At 41.5% G+C, this 19346-nt stretch overlaps 1 protein-coding gene across 2 annotated transcripts in view; it reads right to left on the minus strand.

Annotated features, from left to right (window-relative positions):
- LOC115136636 (neurofibromin-like) overlaps positions 1 to 19346 on the minus strand; it is a 121395-nt gene that overhangs the window by 76484 nt on the left and 25565 nt on the right. For both annotated transcript variants that reach the window (XM_065024351.1, XM_065024350.1), the window contains exons 28-33: positions 15814 to 15949; positions 10024 to 10182; positions 9772 to 9869; positions 9242 to 9388; positions 8994 to 9140; positions 8763 to 8873 (exon numbers count right to left, since the gene is read on the minus strand). In XM_065024351.1, the coding sequence (XP_064880423.1) occupies positions 8763 to 8873; positions 8994 to 9140; positions 9242 to 9388; positions 9772 to 9869; positions 10024 to 10182; positions 15814 to 15949 (798 nt within the window). The remainder of the gene's footprint in view (positions 1 to 8762; positions 8874 to 8993; positions 9141 to 9241; positions 9389 to 9771; positions 9870 to 10023; positions 10183 to 15813; positions 15950 to 19346) is intronic.

The raw sequence follows: 19346 nt of genomic DNA on the forward strand, positions 1-19346 counted from the left end.
GTCAGCACAAGAACTGTTCACCAGGAGCTTCATGAAATGGGTTTCCATGGCCAAGCAGCCACACACAAGCCTAAGATCAACATGCGCAATGCCAAATGTCGGCTAGAATGGTGTAAAGCTCGCCGCCATTGGACTCTGAAGCAATGAAAACGCAGTCTCTGGAGTGAAGTATCAGGCTTCACCATCTAGCAGTCCGACTGACGAATCTGGGTTTGGCGGATGCCAGGAAAATGCTACCTGCCGCAATGCATAGTGCCAACTGTACAGTTTGGTGGAGGAGGAATAATGGTCTGGGGCTATTTTTCATGGTTCGGGCTTGGCCCCTTACGATTCGATCACACCGACAGCATCATTGCAGAAGTACATTCACTTCCAGTGGAACGCTGCGTGTGCCTTGCAGCATTGTGTTGCAGAGGCAGTTGCAGCGTGTTCTGTGTGGTGCATAACGTTGGATTTATCGAACGCATGCGTCAAACTGTATGCATATACGGCTTGACAGAAATGGTAGCAGAAGGTGAATGTGGAACATTTGTTGCACACATATCCAGATAATCTGCATACTATTTTGCACAATGACACTATCGGTGTGATCAGGGCATTAGTTCCAGTGAAGACAAATCATAACGCTACAGCATATAATGCCATTCTAGACGATTCTGTACTACCAAATTTGTTGCAAAGGTTTGGTGAAGGCCTTTTACTGTTTCAGCATTACAATGCCCCTGCGCAAAAAGCGAGGTCCATATAAACTCAGCAAAAAAAGAAACGTCCTCTGACCGTCAATTGCGTTTATTTTCAGCAAACTTAACATGTGTAAATATTTGTATGAACATAATTCAACAACTGAGACGTAAACTGAACAAGTTCCACAGAAATGTGACTAACAGAAAGTAACAGTCAGTATCTGGTGTGGCCACGAGCTGCATTAACCTCTCTGGGATATGTGGGACGGTTGCGTTCCACCCTCGCCAACACCCAGTGAAAGTGCAGGGCGCCAAATTCAAAACAAAAATCTCATAATTGAAATTCCTCAAGCATACAAGTATTTTACACAATTTTAAAGATAAAATTCTTGTTAATCCAGCCACAGTGTCTGATTTCAAAAAGGCTTTACGGCGAAAGCACAACAAACGATTATGTTAGGTCACCACCAACTCACAGAAAAACACAGCCATTTTTCCAGCCAAAGAGATGAGTCACAAAAAGCACAAATAGAGATACAATTAATCACTAACCTTTGATGATATTCATCAGATGACACTCATAGGACTTCATGTTACACAACATGTTTTGTTCGATAAATTGCATATTGATATCAAAAAATCTCATTTTACATTGGCGCGTTACGTTCAGTAGTTCTAAAACATGCAGTGATTTTGCAGAGAGCCATATCAATTTACAGAAATACTCATCATAAATGTTGATGAAAATACAAGTGTTATACATGGAATTAGAGATATACTTCTCCTTAATGCAACCGCTGTGTCAGATTTCAAAAAAACTTTACGGAAAAAGCACACCATGCAATAATCTGAGTACAGCGTTCAGACAACAAACCAGCCAAAAAGATATCTGCCATATTGTGTAGTCAACTTTAGTCAGAAATAGCATTATAAATATTCACTTACCTTTGATGATCTTCATCAGAATGCACTCCCAGGAATCCCAGTTCCACAATAAATGTTTGATTTGTTCGACAAAGTTCATAATTTATATCCAAATAGCTTCTTTTGTTAGGGCTTTTAGTAAACAAATTGCGGCTGCAGGTCCAGCCTGCCGGAAAACTCAAAACGTTCCGTTACAGCCCGTAGAAACTTGTCAAACTAAGTATAGAATCAGTATAGAATGTTCCAACCGGAGAATTCCTATGTCTGTAGAAAAGCAATGGAACGAGAGATAACTCTCTCATGACCGCGCGTCACGAGCCTGTGGCACTCTGCCAGACACCTGGCTCAATCCCCTCTCATTCAGCCCTCCTTCACAGTAGAAGCCTCAAACAAAGTTCTAAAGACTGTTGACATTCAGTGGAAGCCTTAGGAAGTGTAATATGACCCCATTTACACTGTATATTGGAATAGCAAAGAGTTGAAAAACGACAAATCTCAGATTTCCCACTTCCTGGTTGGATTTTTCTCAGGTTTTCGCCTGTCATACGAGTTCTGTTATACTCACAGACATCATTCAATCAGTTTTAGAAACTTCTGTGTTTTCTATCCAATACTACTAATAATATGCATATATTAGCATCTGGGACAGAGTAGCAGGCAGTTTACTCTGGGCACTGTATTCATCCAAGCTACTCAATACTGCCCCTCTGTCTCCAAGAAGTTCAGTACTGCAGTGCATCTCCTCCTCATGGACTGCACCAGATTTGCCAGTTCTTGCTGTGAGATGTTACCCCACTCTTCCAAGGCAGATGCAGAACACTGACATTCATGTCTTGCAGTGAATCAGACACAGAGCAAGCAGTATGGCTGGTGGCATTGCCATGCTGGAGGGTCATGTAAGGATGAGCCTGCAGGAAGGGTACCACATGAGGGAGGAGGATGTCTTCCCTGTAATGCACAGCGTTGAGATTGCCTGCAATGATAACAAGCTCAAACCGATGATGCTGTGACACACCGCCCCAGACCATGACGGACCCTCAATCTCGATCCATCTCCAGAGTACAGGCCTTGGTGTAATGCTCATTCCTTCGACAATAAACGAGACTCCGACCATCACCCCTGGTGAGACAAAACTGCGACTCGCCAGTGAAGAGCACTTTTTGCCAGTCCTGTCTGGTCCAGCAACGGTGAGTTTGTGCCCATAGGCGACGTTGTTGCCTACAAGCTCTCAGTCTATTGCGGACAGTCTGAGCACTGATGGGGTGATTGTGCGTTCCTGGTGTAACTCGGGCAGCTGTTGTTGTCATCCTGTACCTGTCCCATAGGTGACGTAACAACACCTGCACAGTATTATAACACATGGTCTGCCACTGTGAGGACGATCAGCTGTCTGGCCTGTAGCACTGTCTTAGGCATCTCACAGTACGGACATTGTCATTTATTGCCCTGGCCACATCTGCAGTCCTCATGCGTCCTTGCAGCATGCCTAAGGCACGTTCACACAGATGAGCAGGGACACTGGGCATCTTTCTTTTGGTGTTTTTCAGAGTCAGTAGAAAGGCCTCTTTAGTGTCCTAAGTTTTCATAACTGTGACCTTAATTGCCTACCATCTGTAAGCTGTTAGTGTCTTAACGACCGTTCCACAGGTGCATGTTAATTAATTGTTTATGATTTTTTACAATGAAGATCTGTGAAGTTATTTGGATTTTTACGAACTATCTTTAAAAGACCGGGTCCTGAAAACGGGATGTTTCTTTTTTTGCCGAGTTTAGAAATGGTTTGTCAAGATCCGTGTGGAAGAACTTGACTGGCCAGTCTAGATCCCTGACCTCAACCCCATCAAATACCTTAGGGACGAATTGTAACGCCGACTGCGGGCCTGGCCTCTGCGAGCCTGGCCTAATCGCCCAACCTCACCGTGGCTCAATGGAAACATGTCCCCGCAGCAATGTCCCAACATCTAGTGGAAAGCCTTTCCAGAAGAATGGAGGCTGTTACAGCAGCAACTCCAAATTAACACCCATGATTTTAGAATGAGATGTTCGACAAACAGGTACCCACATCATTTTGGTCATGTAGTGTATTTACATATTAGCATTAATTCAAATCAGGTGTATTTTGTGACTTTTGGCAAAGGCTTTATAATGATCTAATGTTGCGCTGTTGCTACTGCCTGTAAACACACAATCCAGTGTGTTAACAGGCAATATGATGGCAGGCCCGTGTGCCAAACGCTCAGCTGCTTTCCCATTTTATATTGGTGTAGAATTTTCACAATGCCTTACTCTACGTCATTCCCAAACATTTTATTAATGTATGAAAACGCAAAAATGACCATTTCAAAGTGCTTGCTTGTCATAAAAAGTGAAAAAAAAGGAGTCATATTTTTCCTATGGGTGTATATGAATACATTAACAAGATTTAATGTTGCTAAAATGATGTCAGTTCCATTTTAAGCCCCTACTGCATGCGCACGCACACACACACACACACACACACACACACACACACACACACACACACACGACCGTTTGGCCAGAAAGTGACTCCCTTCCTACCACACACCTTACAGACAGAGGTACAGTGCATTTGGAAAGTATTCAGACCCATCCCCTTTTTCCACATTTTGTTACTTTACAGCCTTTACTCAGTACTTTGTTGAAACACCTTTGGCACCGATTACAGCCTTGAGTACTCTTTGGTATGATGCTACAAGCATGACACACCTGTATTTGGGGAGTTTCTCCCAATCTTCTCTGCAGATCCTCTCTAGCTGTCAGGTTGGATGGAGAGCGTCGCTGCACAGCTGTTTTCAGGTCTCTCCAGAGATGTTCGATCGGGATCAAGTCCGGGCTCTGGATGAGCCACTCGTGGACATTCACAGACTTGTCCCAAAGCCACTCCTGCGTTGTCTTGGCTGTGTGCTTAAGGTCATTGTCCTGTAGGAAGGTGAACCTTCACCCCAGTCTGAGGTCCTGAGTGCTCTGGGACAGGTTTTCATCAAGGATCTCTCTGTACTTTGTGCAGTTCATCTTTCTTAACCTCCCTGCGCACGGAACCTGCTAGCGGGCTGAAATTCCACAACATAAGGTGATCGCTACATAAATAGTCATATTAAACATTCATGAAAATACAAGTGTCTCACATGTATCGAAAGCCTAGAATCTTGCTAATCCAACTGCGTTGTCAGATTCAAAAAAGGATTTACTGCGAAAGAATACGATGCGATTATCTGAGCATAGAGCCCCATAACTATTTCAACCAGCACAGGCGCAACAAAATCACAAACTGCAATAAAATAAATTGATTACCTTTGACGATCTTCATCTGTTTGCAATTCCAATGCTCATTGTTACACAATGAATGATCTTTTGTTTGATAAAATCCGTTTTCATAGCCTAACACGAAACATTTTGTGAACCGCTTGTGTCGTGAATTCCGTCTCATTCCATTTGACGACACATTCCAGGTAAATCACCCACACAGAACGTGACTTTTCCAGTCATGTTTGGTTTCACTGCAATCAACTGGTATGTTTGTAACACAATCAAACCTGATGGACCATTTCGCGGGATGTATTGACTGAAAGAAACCGATTTGAAGACAACAAGTAATGACATCATTGTGCACCAATGATTTGCCCGCTGTTTCGTTGATTGACTGTCTTTTAACCCAATGACCACTGATCGTCTTGAAATCTAGCAGGGTAGATAGCCAATGAGCTGAGCTAAACGGCAATACGCCATGTTTATGTGTTGCAAGACCAACCCATGTAGTAAGCTCCAGCGTAAAGAGAGTCATGCGCTATTGAATTTTCATACCGGAAGGAGAAACACATATTGCGCATTACATTGTTTTGTGAACGAGCAGATTCAGCTGTTTATATATATATCAATCATTATGGTGACTAAGTCAAGTCTAGATTTTTTTTTATATTTTACCTTTATTTAACCAGGCAAGTCAGTTAAGAACAAATTCTTATTTTCAATGACGGCCTAGGAACAGTGGGTTAACTGCCTGTTCAGGGCAGAATGACAGATTTGAACCTTGTCAGCTCGGGGGTTTGAACTTGCAACCTTCTGGTTACTAGTCCAACGCTCTAACCACTAGGCTACCCTGCCACCCCAAATGTGTACAGATGTACACACAACTGTAGAATAAATTGATTGGGAAGGTGAGACAGAGATGGTTGTAGGACGCTTCATTTAGCGATTGTGGAGGAATATTTTTTGAACGGGAGAGGACATCGTTTTGGACGGGTAAGTTCTTACCCTCGTTTGAAATTAATAATATAAAATATTATTTGTGATTTTTATTTTAGAAGAAATATATAAACATTTAATGTCATGAAATGTGAGATGAGTGTGTCTGCCGCCCCACCCCAACCCACATGAAATAGCCTATTTGAGGCTGTTGAGGAGAGGGCAGGATGACATCAATGGCCAAAGTGAAATGGAGACAGTAGATACAGCTGGTCTGTTGTAATATAATAAAGACAGTAGATCTAGCTGAAATGTCATAATATAAAAGAGACAGTAGATCTAGCTGAAATGTCATAATATAATAAAGACAGTAGATCTAGCTGAAATGTCATAATATAAAAGAGACAGTAGATCTAGCTGAAATGTCATAATATAAAAGAGACAGTAGATCTAGCTGAAATGTCATAATATAAAAGAGACAGTAGATCTAGCTGAAATGTCATAATATAAAAGAGACAGTAGATCTAGCTGAAATGTCATAATATAAAAGAGACAGTAGATCTAGCTGAAATCATAAATGTCATAATATAAAGAGACAGTAGATCTAGCTGAAATGTCATAATATAAAAGAGACAGTAGATCTAGCTGAAATGTCATAATATAAAAGAGACAGTAGATCTAGCTGAAATGTCATAATATAAAAGAGACAGTAGATCTAGCTGAAATGTCATAATATAAAAGAGACAGTAGATCTAGCTGAAATGTCATAATATAAAAGAGACAGTAGATCTAGCTGAAATGTCATAATATAAAAGAGACAGTAGATCTAGCTGAAATGTCATAATATAAAAGAGAGATCAGTGAGATCTAGATCTAGCTGAAATGTCATAATATAAAAGAGACAGTAGATCTAGCTGAAATGTCATAATATAAAAGAGACAGTAGATCTAGCTGAAATGTCATAATATAAAAGAGACAGTAGATCTAGCTGAAATGTCATAATATAAAAGAGACAGTAGATCTAACAGGAAATAATAATATAATAATATATTCAATCTTCAACTCTCTACATATATTTGTTTATTATACCTGTTGATACAGGGCTCATACTATTCTAACTGAACATTTTCTTTCACAGTGACACTGACTCCGAATGGGAGTCTTATCCGGTGTCCTGTGTGAATTTAAGTATGCTCCCTCTAATTCTCTCTCTCTCAGAGGACCTGAGCCCTAGGACCATGCGCCAGGACTACCTGGCATGATGACTCCTTGCTGTCCCCAGTCCACCTGGCCTTGCCGCTGTTCCAGTTTAAACTGTTCTGCCTGCGGCTATGGAACCCTAAACTGTTCATTTTTACTCTTGAGGTGCTGTCCTGTTGCACCCTCTACAACCACTGTGATCTCCACCCGGCACAGCCAGAAGAGGACTGGCCACCCCTCATAGCCTGGTTCCTCTCTAGGTTTTTGCCTCTCTAGGGAGTTTTTCCTAGCCACTGTGCTTCTACACCTGCATTGCTTGCTGTTTGGGGTTTTAGGCTTGGGCTATATAAATAGATTTGATTTGATAGAGGACTGAGGGTCTTCCAAATATTGAAAGTGTATAAATAGTTACCCATGTTATTTTGTAAATTTATATATTTTTCCCCCCATATTTTTTAATCAATAATTATTTTTTTCCCCATTATTATTTTTTTCTCACATTTTTTGGGGGGGGTGTTAGAATACCATTTTGGTATTTTGTATAGTTATTTGTTTCAAAATGTATACCTTCACCAATTTGGCCACTTGGGTACATTTGGGCTACTTGTGTGGGACACCTGGGTGACTTCATGATAAATGTCATGTAGCACACTCATTTTAGAAGTTATCATTCTGAAACTTTGCACAAGTACTGTTGCCCTCTTATATGTTTCACTGAAATTGTCCCCATCATCCTATCTGAATGTTTGTTTTATCTTGTTCATTTTAAAGATGATACAAAAATAAAAAACGTATGTTTTATCTAAACCAGATCTATTGTGTGTTATTGTCCTACCTTCAATTCACATTTACACAAACTTCAGTGTTTTCTTTCAAATGGTACCAAGAATATGCATATCCTTGTTTCTGTGCCTGAGCTACAGGCTGTTAGATTTGGGTATGTCTTCGGGCGGAAATTGCACAAAGTAGCGGGGGAGCTGCTTATGGCCTGATTGGTAGAGTGCTGCAGAGATGGTTGTTCTTCTGGAAGGTTCTCCCATCTCCACAGAGAAACTCTGGAGCTCTATCCGAGTTACCATCGGGTTCTTGGTCACCTCCCTGACCAAAGCCCTTCTCCCACGATTGCTCAGTTTGGCCGGGCGGCCAGCTCTAGGAAGAGTCTTGGTGGTTCCAAACTTCTTCCATTTTACGAATGATGGATGCCACTGTGTTTTTGGGGACCTTCAATGCTGCAGAAATGTTTTAGTACCCTTCCCCAGATCTGTGCCTAGACACAATCCTGTCTCGAAGCTTTATGGACAATTCCTTCGACCTCATGGTTTGTTTTTTTTCTCTGACATGCACTGTCAACTGTGGGACCTTATATATACAGGTATGTGCCTTTCCAAATAATGTCCAATCAAATGAATTTACCACAATCAAGTTGTAGAAACATCAAGGATAATCAATGGAAACAGGATGCACCGGAGGTCAATTTTGAGTTTCAAAGCAAAGGGTCTGAATACTTACGTAAATAAAATATTTGTTTTTTATTTTTAATACATTTTCAAACATTTCTAAAAACATATTTTTGCTGTGTCATTATGGGATATTGTGTGTAGATTGGTGAGGATGTTTTTATTTATTTAATCCATTTTAGAATAATGCTGTAACAATAAAATGTGGAAAAGGGGAAGAGGTCTGAATACTTTCCCAATGCACTGTATGTAGACAGCAACACTAACATACAGTACACTCCTTGGCTCCTCTTACCTGCGAGCAATATAGTAGAAGACAGGGTTGCCATTCTTGGAGGTTCCAGCCTGGTAGAAGATGTTGAGGGTCTTCAGGGCTTTAAACTCGTCTTTTTCATGGACCTGGTGCCTAGAAATCAGGGACAAACGGACAATAGAATGCTTCTGAATCAACTCCACTCACCAACTGCTGGCATCCCGAGTGTCTCAGAACATTTTAGAGACTAACTCTACACTAGGAGAGTGTTACCTGGTCATAAACTCCTCAAACTTGGAGCTGGTGAGGTTGAGGCTGGACCAGTGGGTGTCTGCAACAGGTTTGTGTTCGGGGGGCCCCAGATAGGCCAGAAGGGTGGCCATCTTGTCAAACGGCCGCCTGCCCACTGCCTTGTGGTCCCTATGGAATGGGAAGAGAGACCGCTGTCAGACTGAGGGCTATACTGGTAGTGTACATAACATGATGATTGGTGACTCATTGTGTGTGTGTGTGTTACTGACCTGTTGCTGGAGAGGTACTGTCCGATCCTCTCCTGGTTGTTCCACAGCAGCCTATGGAGGGCCAGAACGTTGCCATCACTGATGAAGGACAGGCTGTGGTTGACTGAGTCACTGGGAGGAGAGTCAGAAGCTATGTCCAAGAAGAACCTACAGGGCAATATAGAGGGATCACAGAGTGAATGTTACTTACAGAACTGGAAATCTATCACAAATATCTATAAAATATTAGAAAATGAGTCCAGGTACGTAATTCTTAGCTTCATAAGAGAAAGCCGAGACTCCGATAATTTCCTTCTTTTCAGGATACTGAGAGAGCAGTTTGTGATTTTATCCGCTTTGAAAGTGGGGATTTTTGTCAGAAGTTTTGCTGGTATTAAAATTCTTCTGACTTACCGCGTAAAAATCTACAGTTCAAGACGTCTGGTAACTGCGCCGTTGCTGGTAACTGCGCCGTTGCTAACTAGCATAGCTGGTCCCATTGTTGACAACAGGGTTCTTATATAACTCTTTGCATCTTCAACCTAACTTACCGCCTGGCTGCATCAAAGTTGCTTTTCACAAAGTCGTTAAAAGGCCTCATGTGCTCCTCTTTAGTAAACAACACGTGGTTGGCAATGCTCTGGAGGATCTGCGAACAAAACAGAGAGCAACTTAACTAAAATCAAAGGTAATAAATATAATATTTTTTACAATTATTTTATCAAACAATTTTGTTCAAAGCCACTACTGTCATTTTCACACAAGATGCTTATTTTTGGAAGATGGAATCTCCCAACTCATACCTTGGACATGAGCTTTAGTCCCCTCTCTATGCTGGGTGGGGGCTTCTCATCCAGGATGCCTGCCTCGTAGGGTGACACGATGGCAGGGTTGATGAAGCGCAGGAACATGGCACTGCCCACCGCCCCTATACTGTTCTGGGGGAAACGCTGGCTCACCACCTGAAGGAAAAGGTGGGCAGAAAAGGGGGAGGGAGGAGAGCAGGATGAGGAGTTGGAACAGAGTGGATTGAAAACACGAAAGGAAATTAGAAAGTGTGATGCTTGTACGACATGACAGAGAAGATCTCACACCACCCTTTTCAAAGCCAGCCAGAGCACAAGCAAGAGAGAAAGAGTTTGAGAGAAAAGAGTGCAAGAGGGGGAGGGCGACAGAGGAAGAAGGAAAGAGCTAAGTACGGAAAAAAATGACTCGTTATGGCGAGATCACAACTTATTTATCTCATGATCACTATAACAAAAGTTGTTAAAAATAAATGGACGTATTGATTTATCTATTTTTATTTAACCTATAACTTGGCAAGTCAGTTAAGAACAAATTCCTATTTACAATGACAACCTAGGAACAGTGATCAGGGGCAGAACGACAGATTTGTACCTTGTCAGCTCTGGGATTCGATCTAGCAACCTTTCGGTGACTGGCCCAACACTCTAACCACTATTGGCTGTGTGGCTGAGGCGGCAAAAGCCCTCAGTGGAACAGTGCACAAGTTCTTATTGATTGCTACACTAAGCAATAATAAAACTCATGCTAACATCATGCTTTCATTTGTGTTTGGAGATCATTATCAGTGTGTTAGTTAGAATGTTAGCAAGCTAAATGTCCCTTACCTTGAGCTATGAGCTTGTGAGGAAGCTAAGCCCGGGTGGGGCATTTAAGCCCTCAACGATGCCTTACAGGATGCTCTAAATGTCCCTTACCTCTCTTACAACGCTGCTAACTTGCCTAGTCTTGTGAACTAGCAAGCTAGTGAAGTGTCCCTTATAATTATACACGTGTCAGTTATGCAAGCTAACAACCAACATAGGTAATAAGCTAGCTAACAAGACTACATAGCTAATTAGCATGCAATTGGCTGTAGTCTTGGGGAAGCATGCAGCCTGGAGACAGTGCTGCCTGTCAGGCATCATTCAAGTCTTACATGCCCCATGAAGGCATTGCGATCAACACAGCCACAGGGCTCCTTTATCAGGTGGTTGTGCATCTGAACAAATTAATGGATGATGAATGGTACTTTTGATTATCTTTTAATCTCTACAAAACGTATTATTTTATTTTTTTACCTTTATTTAACTAGGCAAGTCAGTTAAGAACAAATTCTTATTTTCAATGGTAGCCTAGGAACAGTGGGTTAACTGCCTGTTCAGGGGCAGAATGACAGATTTGTACCTTGTCAGCTCGGGGATTTGAACTTGCAACCTTTCGGTTACTAGTCCAACGCTCTAACCACTAGGCTACCCTACCACATGTAGTGATCATGAGATAAGTTGTGATCTTAAACATAAGATAATTATTAGTTGTATTCATATGTCTTCCTCTCTGGACTTGCGTAGCTAAGAGAGGACATTGTAAAATAAAGCTTTGATGGAAATTAAGCCTTTGAAAAATAAATGCCAGCAGGAGTGGACAAGCTTGATTTTAAAGTGGAACTGACTACATTTGATCAACATAAAATCTTATTAAAATCTGTTCATTTACACCTCCAGGATGAATGACAATACTTATTTTACATTTTCTGACAAGTGAGCACTAATTTTCACGTTTTCATACAATGTTTGGGAATAACGTATAGTAGCGTACATGAAATGTATATAGCAATATAGAGTGGGAAAGCAGCCATGTGTTTGGACAATTAATAGACACTGCAGTAAATAAAACCTAATATAAACATCGGTCTTGTCCAGGACCGGCGTCTAGGCAGACCGGTGCGCAATAGCCAATCAGAGCTACAGTAGGTCTATATGAAAATATGCCATTTTCCACAGAAGCCTGCCAACATTCACTTTGAACTGGACTGGGCGTTTACAGGCAGTAGCAACAGCGCAACTTTAGAACGTTATTCGCCAAAAGCCACAAAATACACCTGAATGGATTTCTGCAAATACCATGGGCGTCTTCTTACATTTGGGAACTTAGTTATACTAAGCAAACAACCATGAAAAGGCTTGCCCTCAGTTGCCTATGCACATAAACAACAAGATCGTCAATGTACGCTAGCCAGAGCGAGATGAGCTCAAATCTGAAGAGGGAACATTAGATAAATCCTCTCAAACTTGCTAATTGGCCGTCAAAATCGCACTGATAAACGATTGGGAATTAGTAGCCTGTTCATCCTTCTGCAGTTTGCCTGCCAGTGGATTCTTGACCCAACCTACATTTTGACAACTGAATGGGAACCACATGCACTACCCTCTGTAGTGCCTTACGGTCAGATGCCGAGCAGTTGCTATACCAGGTGGTGATGCAACCGGTCAGGATTCTCCCGATAATACAGCTGTATAACTGAGGAACTGGGTATCATTGCCAAATTTCTTCAGTCTCCTGAGGGGGAAAAGGTTTTGTCGTGCCCTCTTCACGACGGTCTTGGTGTGTTTGGACCATGACAGATCATTGGTGATGTGGACACCAAGGAACTTGAAACTCGACTGGCTCCACTTCAGCCGGGTCGTTGTTTGTGGGGGCCTGTTCGGCCCTCCTTTTCCTGTAGTCCGCGATCAGCTCCTTTGTCTTGCTCACATTGGGGGGGGGGGGGGGGTTGTTGTTGTCCTGGCACCACATGGCCTGGTCTCTGACCTCCTCCCGATAGGCTCTCTCTTCGTTGTAGGTGATCAGGCCTACCACTGTTGTGTCGTCAGCAAACGTAATGGTGTTAGAGTTGTGCTTGGCCACGCAGTTGTGGGTGAACGGACTACAGGAGGGGACTAAGCACGCACCCCTAATAACTGTGGATAACAGTCGTTCATGTTCAGCATAGCTAGCAAAGCGATTCACATTTTTGCAAATGAACTAAAAATGGCACCTGCATCTCTAGCTGTAGCCATCGAAAAACGATGAGTGGTAAAAGTCAGTCGCTCACCCCACTATCCTCCCAGCAGCTAGCTAGCTAACGCTATGCTCTGTGTTTTAAGCTAAATAAATAGCTACATACATAAATAGGTATGCTAGCCCAGGGTGTCAAACTCAAATCAGCGCACGGCCATATTGACAAAACAACACATTTGCGGACCAGACATATCCTTTTTGCTTATACAAAAAACTTCCCAAAATGGCCATTGTTTTCTTATTAAAAAAACGTGTCCCTTTATAAATATCCACGTATGTACAGAGGATACTGTATATAGCATTTGAACATATCACAACAAAGATATAAATCATATTTGTCCAACCTTCGCTGCTATGCTTGTAGATGTGCATAATATGCTGTGGAGTGTCTGTACACTTCCCCTCGGCTGAGCGCTGTAACCGGGGCACACGAAAGCAGCGCAATTGAAGTTAAATTCAATTGAAGTTAAATTGACTGATGCGAGACTCAGGCTATAATTTCATAAAGTAGATGACTCAAAAGTTTACTCATTTATACTCGATTGTGTGTCCTATTGAGTTTGACACGTGCGCTAGCCTATTAGCCCCGTTATGGCGGACTTCTGATCATTGCCCTTGCTAGTTTGATTGTGTTGACATTCTCAGCCTTCGTTACAGTCGTCCATTTTTGTTCAAAATATTGAGTCATTGAAACATCTCGAATGGGTGGAGGCAGCAAACAATGTACCCGGTCAGATGTGATTTCCAACCTGATAGCAATATTTTTTTGGACTACAAAGAAATGTATTGGTAATTTATATTAAATCATGCATAGAACTGCTTCCATCTATTCTGCCAACAATGCGTAAATCATGGACTTTTGAGTTAAATATAACCTATTTTTAACAGCTCTTATAAAGTTGGTTTTGGAACATAAATTGGGATTTTGATATTTTTGACTGATATGATTGCACTTTAAAGCGCGACAGAAAAAAGGGGTTAAAAATGATATTGAATTTCACCAGCCAGAAAACAACAGCGAATACATGGAGATATGACTCCCAGAGCAAAGCATAAAAATGTCTCACAGGTGATCAGCCAGACACACAGTGTTTTACAGAGCAATAAATTATAACCATAGTCCACAAGACAGACACCAACATGCATGTACACAAGACAGACAATTCTCACTTCACCTAGGACTTTAGATTCAAATATTTGGTGCAAGTGCAATAAACCAATTTCAAATAGGCCCTATACAGTATATGGCCCAAATACAACAGACATAAAACCACCGCAATTACTAAGCAAGATGACTGTGTCATTGTAAATAAGAATGTTCTAAACCGGCTTGCCTAGTTAAATAAAAAGATTAACAAATGTAAAGAAAGAAAGAAAAACACACACAATAATTTACTATGTAACATTCCACTGTATATGCACTGCAGCAACACAGAAAGAAGTGCACCATAGAAAACTGTCCCCCTGGTGATGTGTTTATGTCAACTGCAGCCAAAATCAGTCTCTAGAAACATTCAGAGAAACACTGTTCCACCCATTCCAATCCCAAAACCCATCTGGAGGAGAGAAAGAGAGGAACGCACGTGTCAAACTCATTTCACGGAGGGCCGAGTGTGTTGGTTTTCACTCCTCCCTTGTACTTGATTGACTAATTAAGATCAGTAATTAGTAAAGAACTACCCTCACCTGGTTGTCTAGGTCTTAACTGAAAGGAAAAACCAAAAAGCCGCAGACACCAGGCCCTCCAGAGAATAAGTTTGACACCCCTGCTTGTAACCGAATGCACTGGTTTCTTGGAGTTAATAGAAAATGGAAGCAAGTAAGTTGGCGCTACTATTTAAGTTCTCTGAACTTACTGCTTCTTTGTTTAACTTTGTCTTTAACTGTGGCTTTAGTCAGTAGAGAGTGGCAAGTAGCCAACAGAACAGAGATGAGCACAAACAGGTCACAGCACCACACACACACAAGAGCATCTGCCGGCACAGCCCAACTACTGACCAGCATTGTGTGCGCGTGCTGATGTTTTTTTACAGGCAGATTTTCGCACAATGGTTGTAGTATAGGATTGTATCGAGCGAAGGGAGATCGATATGCATCAGTTTAATATTCTGTGCTATTTTGGTGTTGTGTCCAACAAAATAACATTAGTGGTTCCAAAGCACCCCGCGTTCATCTCATTGAGATATCGAAACATTTGATGTGTTGCTTTAAGTCAGTATAGAGAGAAAGTCAGTTTTTGTGGAAGCAGAGGGCAGCGGTCTCGGCTCATCAGACATGCAGATGGAAACAGGAAATAGGCGAGTGGAGTGTGTGTCCATACAGAGGTGTTCTTTCATGGAAAAGTTAGGCTTAATGGAAACGGAGGTGTGTGTAAGCAGTTTATTGACAGTAGGGACACTAGCTGCTTTGTGGCGTCTTGATGTTGCTGTAGTCAGTTAATTCATCTGCATATGTTCCCCCTTTCCCAACCACCACCATTGAAGGGACAGTCCTTAATCTGTTCTGTCACAGTACATGAAGAGCGAACACGTAGAAGAGGGCAGAGGACGTATAGCAGCAACGTTAGTGGAAAGTCAGAGAAAAGTACGAAGGTTGTGCCTGTGTGTATTAGAGAGAGTGAGAGATGTGGCCTAGTGCCATTATTAGCACAGTATGGAAGAAAGCCAGTGGCTTGTAAGGGTGTAGGCGACAGTAACACACGCCACCCACCCAGAGAGCAGCGTGAGGCCAGAGGTGGGGAATGAACCTACTTGGTAGAGACAGTGACACACACTGCGTAGCTGTGGCGGGAACTCGCTGGAGGAGTTGATAATGGCCAGGAAGAACCGGTCTGTGATCTGAAGAAGGTTCCGCTGGTTCTCGTCAAGGTTCTCTGACTGTTCTAGTCTACAAAGAGGGGAGGGTGGAGAGGACAAAAAGAGAGGGGGAAGAGAGAGGAAGGGGAAAGTCCGACAACTGTCATTCACGATTGAAATAAAGTCAATCATTATGGTAAGAGATTTTAACAAAGTGTTAAGTACCTCAATGGACCATGAAGGTAATCACTCTACAAACTATCATCACCGTGCCCTTAAAAGAAATCACAAATATTATGGACACATTAGAAATAGTGTCTATTTGGAGACTAAAAAACCCTGACTTAGTGAGATATACATGGAGGAGACTTAATCAAGCTAGTCGTCTTGACTACTTTGTATCTTTCTCTCGTGCATCAAAAGTTTTAAATAGGAGACAGAATGCGATCGGATCATCTAATTGGCGTTCACATAACTCATAGATTTTCCACGTAGACGGGATATTGGAAATTTAATCAAAGTTTACTGGAGGACAACAATTTAACTGAGACAAAATCATTTATAACTGAATTTTTCCAGTAGGTTAAGCAAATCCCCTTATTGTTTCAGATACCTTTAAAATGTACCGTCTGAGGTCATTCAATTCATTATTCATCAATAATGAAAAAGCAGTTTCTGGCTAGAGACAAGACTAACAAGGGAAATCAATGAACTAACAGTACAGTTTTTTTTTTGCATAAACTCGTTACTGAAGACGGGAGTCATCTATGATTCTCCGAATAATATTTCAAAAGAGGAAGCTTATTATTTTAGGCAGACGTTCTCTTTTCCGTCTCATCTTCTCCCACTGAATGAAGATTACGGTAAGGAATTCTTTACAAATAATATAAAAAATTGAAAATTAACAAATCAAATCAGTCCGAAGGCCAAATTACAGAGGAAGAACTTTGAGGCTTTTAAATCCTTTCAGTCTGGAAAAACCCCAGGGCTTGATAGCATACCGGTAGAGGTATGTCAAACCGTTTTTGAGATACTAAAAGCGCCATTGTTAGATTGTTTTAACTACGCCTATAGAAATGGTAGTCTGTCAGGTACTCAGCAGGAAGGTCTGATTTCTATATTATTAAAACAGTCCCAGATGGCAAATATAAAGACCCAGTATATCTAAAAAACTGGAGGCCCCTTGCACTTAAATGTTGTAATGCAAAAATACTAGCGAAATGCAATTAAATTGAGACAATTCTCCTATAAAATGGGTAAAAGAAATGTATAGCAACCCCAGGTGTAAAATAGTAAATAACGGCTACTTCTCAGAGTTTTGAATTGTCAAGAGGAGTTAAACAAGGGAGTCCACTGTCAACATATCTTTTCGTTATGGCCATCGAAATGCTAGCTATTAAAATCAGATCCAATAACAACAGAGGATTAGAAATCCAAGGCTTAAAACAAAGGTGTCCATGTATGGCGATGACTCAAGTTTTATATCAAGTCCGCAAGCTAGATCCCTGCAATGTCTCATTGAAGATCTAGATTACATTTATCATAATTAGGTTTTAGTCCAGAAAAGTTCAATATTACGTATTGGATCTTTAAAAATACAACTCTTACATTACCCTGCAGTTTACCTATAAAATGGGCTGACAGTGAAGTAGACATACTCCGTATTCGTATCACAAAAGATATAAATTAGCTCTCCGCAATGAATTTCTATAGAAAACTTGTAAAAATAGACAAGATCCTGCAACCTGCAAAGAGGTAAATAACGGTCTATTTATGAAGAAAAAAAACTGTTCAACTCCTTAGACATATCTCAGTTTACTCACTTATGGCGCTGCCTACTCCTGACGATTTGTTTTTTTAAATCATATGAGCAAAAAAATATTTTGCTATATCTGGGACGCTCTAAACTAGACAAAAAAAAAAAGTGCCCATCTACAGTGGGGCAAAAAAGTATTTAGTCAGCCACCAATTGTGCAAGTTCTCCCACTTAAAAAGATGGGGGGGGGGGGGGCTGTAATATTCATCATAGTTACACTTCAACTATGAGACAAAATGAGAGAGAAAAAATCCTGAAAATCACATTGTAGGTTTTTTTAATTGAATTTATTTGCAAATTATGGTGGAAAATAAGTATTTGGTCACCTACAAACAAGCAAGATTTCTGGCTCTCACAGACCTGTAACTTCTTTAAGAGGCTCCTCTGTCCTCCACTCGTTACCTGTAATGGCACCTGTTTGAACTTGTTATAAGTATAAAGACACCTGTCCACAACCTCAAACAGTCACACTCCAAACTCCACTATGGCCAAGACCAAAGAGCTGTCAAAGGACACCAGAAACAAAATTGTAGACCTGCACGAGGCTGGGAAAACTGAATCTGCAATAGGTAAGCAGCTTGGTTTAAAGAAATCCACTGTGGGAGCAATTATTAGGAAATGGAAGACATACAAGACCACTGATAATCTCCCTCAATCTGGGGCTCCACGCAAGATCTCACCCCGTGGGGTCAAAATGATCACAAAAATCCCAGAACCACACGGGGGGACCTAGTGAATGACCTGCAGAGAGCTGGGACCAAAGTAACAAAGCCTACCATCAGTAACACACTACGCCGCCAGGGACTCAAATCCTGCAGTGCCAGACGTGTCCCTCTGCTTAAGCCAGTACATGTCCAGGCCCGTCTGAAGTTTGCTAAAGAGCATTTGGATGACCCAGAAGAAGAGTGGGAGAATGTCATATGGTCAGATGAAACCAAAATATTACTTTTTGGTAAAAAGGCAACTCGTCGTGTTTGGAGGACAAAGAATGCTGAGTTGCATCCAAAGAACACCATACCTACTGTGAAGCATGGGGGTGGAAACATCATGCTTTGGGGATGTTTTTCTGCAAAGGGACCAGGACGACTGATCCGTGTAAAGGAAAGAATGAACGGGGCCATGTATCGTGAGATTTTGAGTGAAAACCTCCTTCCATCAGCAAGTGCATTGAAGATGAAACGTGGCTGGGTCTTTCAGCATGACAATGATCCCAAACACACCGCCCGGGCAACGAAGGAGTGGCTTCGTAAGAGGCATTTCAAGGTCCTGGAGTGGCCTAGCCAGTCTCCAGATCACAAATCTTTGGAGGGAGTTGAACGTCCGTGTTGCCCAGCAACAGCCCCAAAACATCACTGCTCTAGAGGAGATCTGCATGGAGGAATGGGCCAAAATACCAGCAACAGTGTTTGAAAACCTTGAAGACTTACAGAAAACGTTTGACCTCTGTCATTGCCAAAAAAGGGTATATAACAAAGTATTGAGATAAACTTTTGTTATTGACCAAATACTTATTTTCCACCATAATTTGCAAATAAATTCATGAAAAATCCTACAATGTGTTTTTCTGGATTTTTTTCTCTCATTTTGTCTATCATAGTTGAAGTGTACCTATGATGAAAATTACAGGCCTCTCATCTTTTTAAGTGGGAGAACTTGCACAATTGGTGGCTGA

Source organism: Oncorhynchus nerka, linkage group LG11, assembly GCF_034236695.1.
Source record: "Oncorhynchus nerka isolate Pitt River linkage group LG11, Oner_Uvic_2.0, whole genome shotgun sequence".
Classification (NCBI taxonomy): domain Eukaryota; kingdom Metazoa; phylum Chordata; class Actinopteri; order Salmoniformes; family Salmonidae; genus Oncorhynchus; species Oncorhynchus nerka.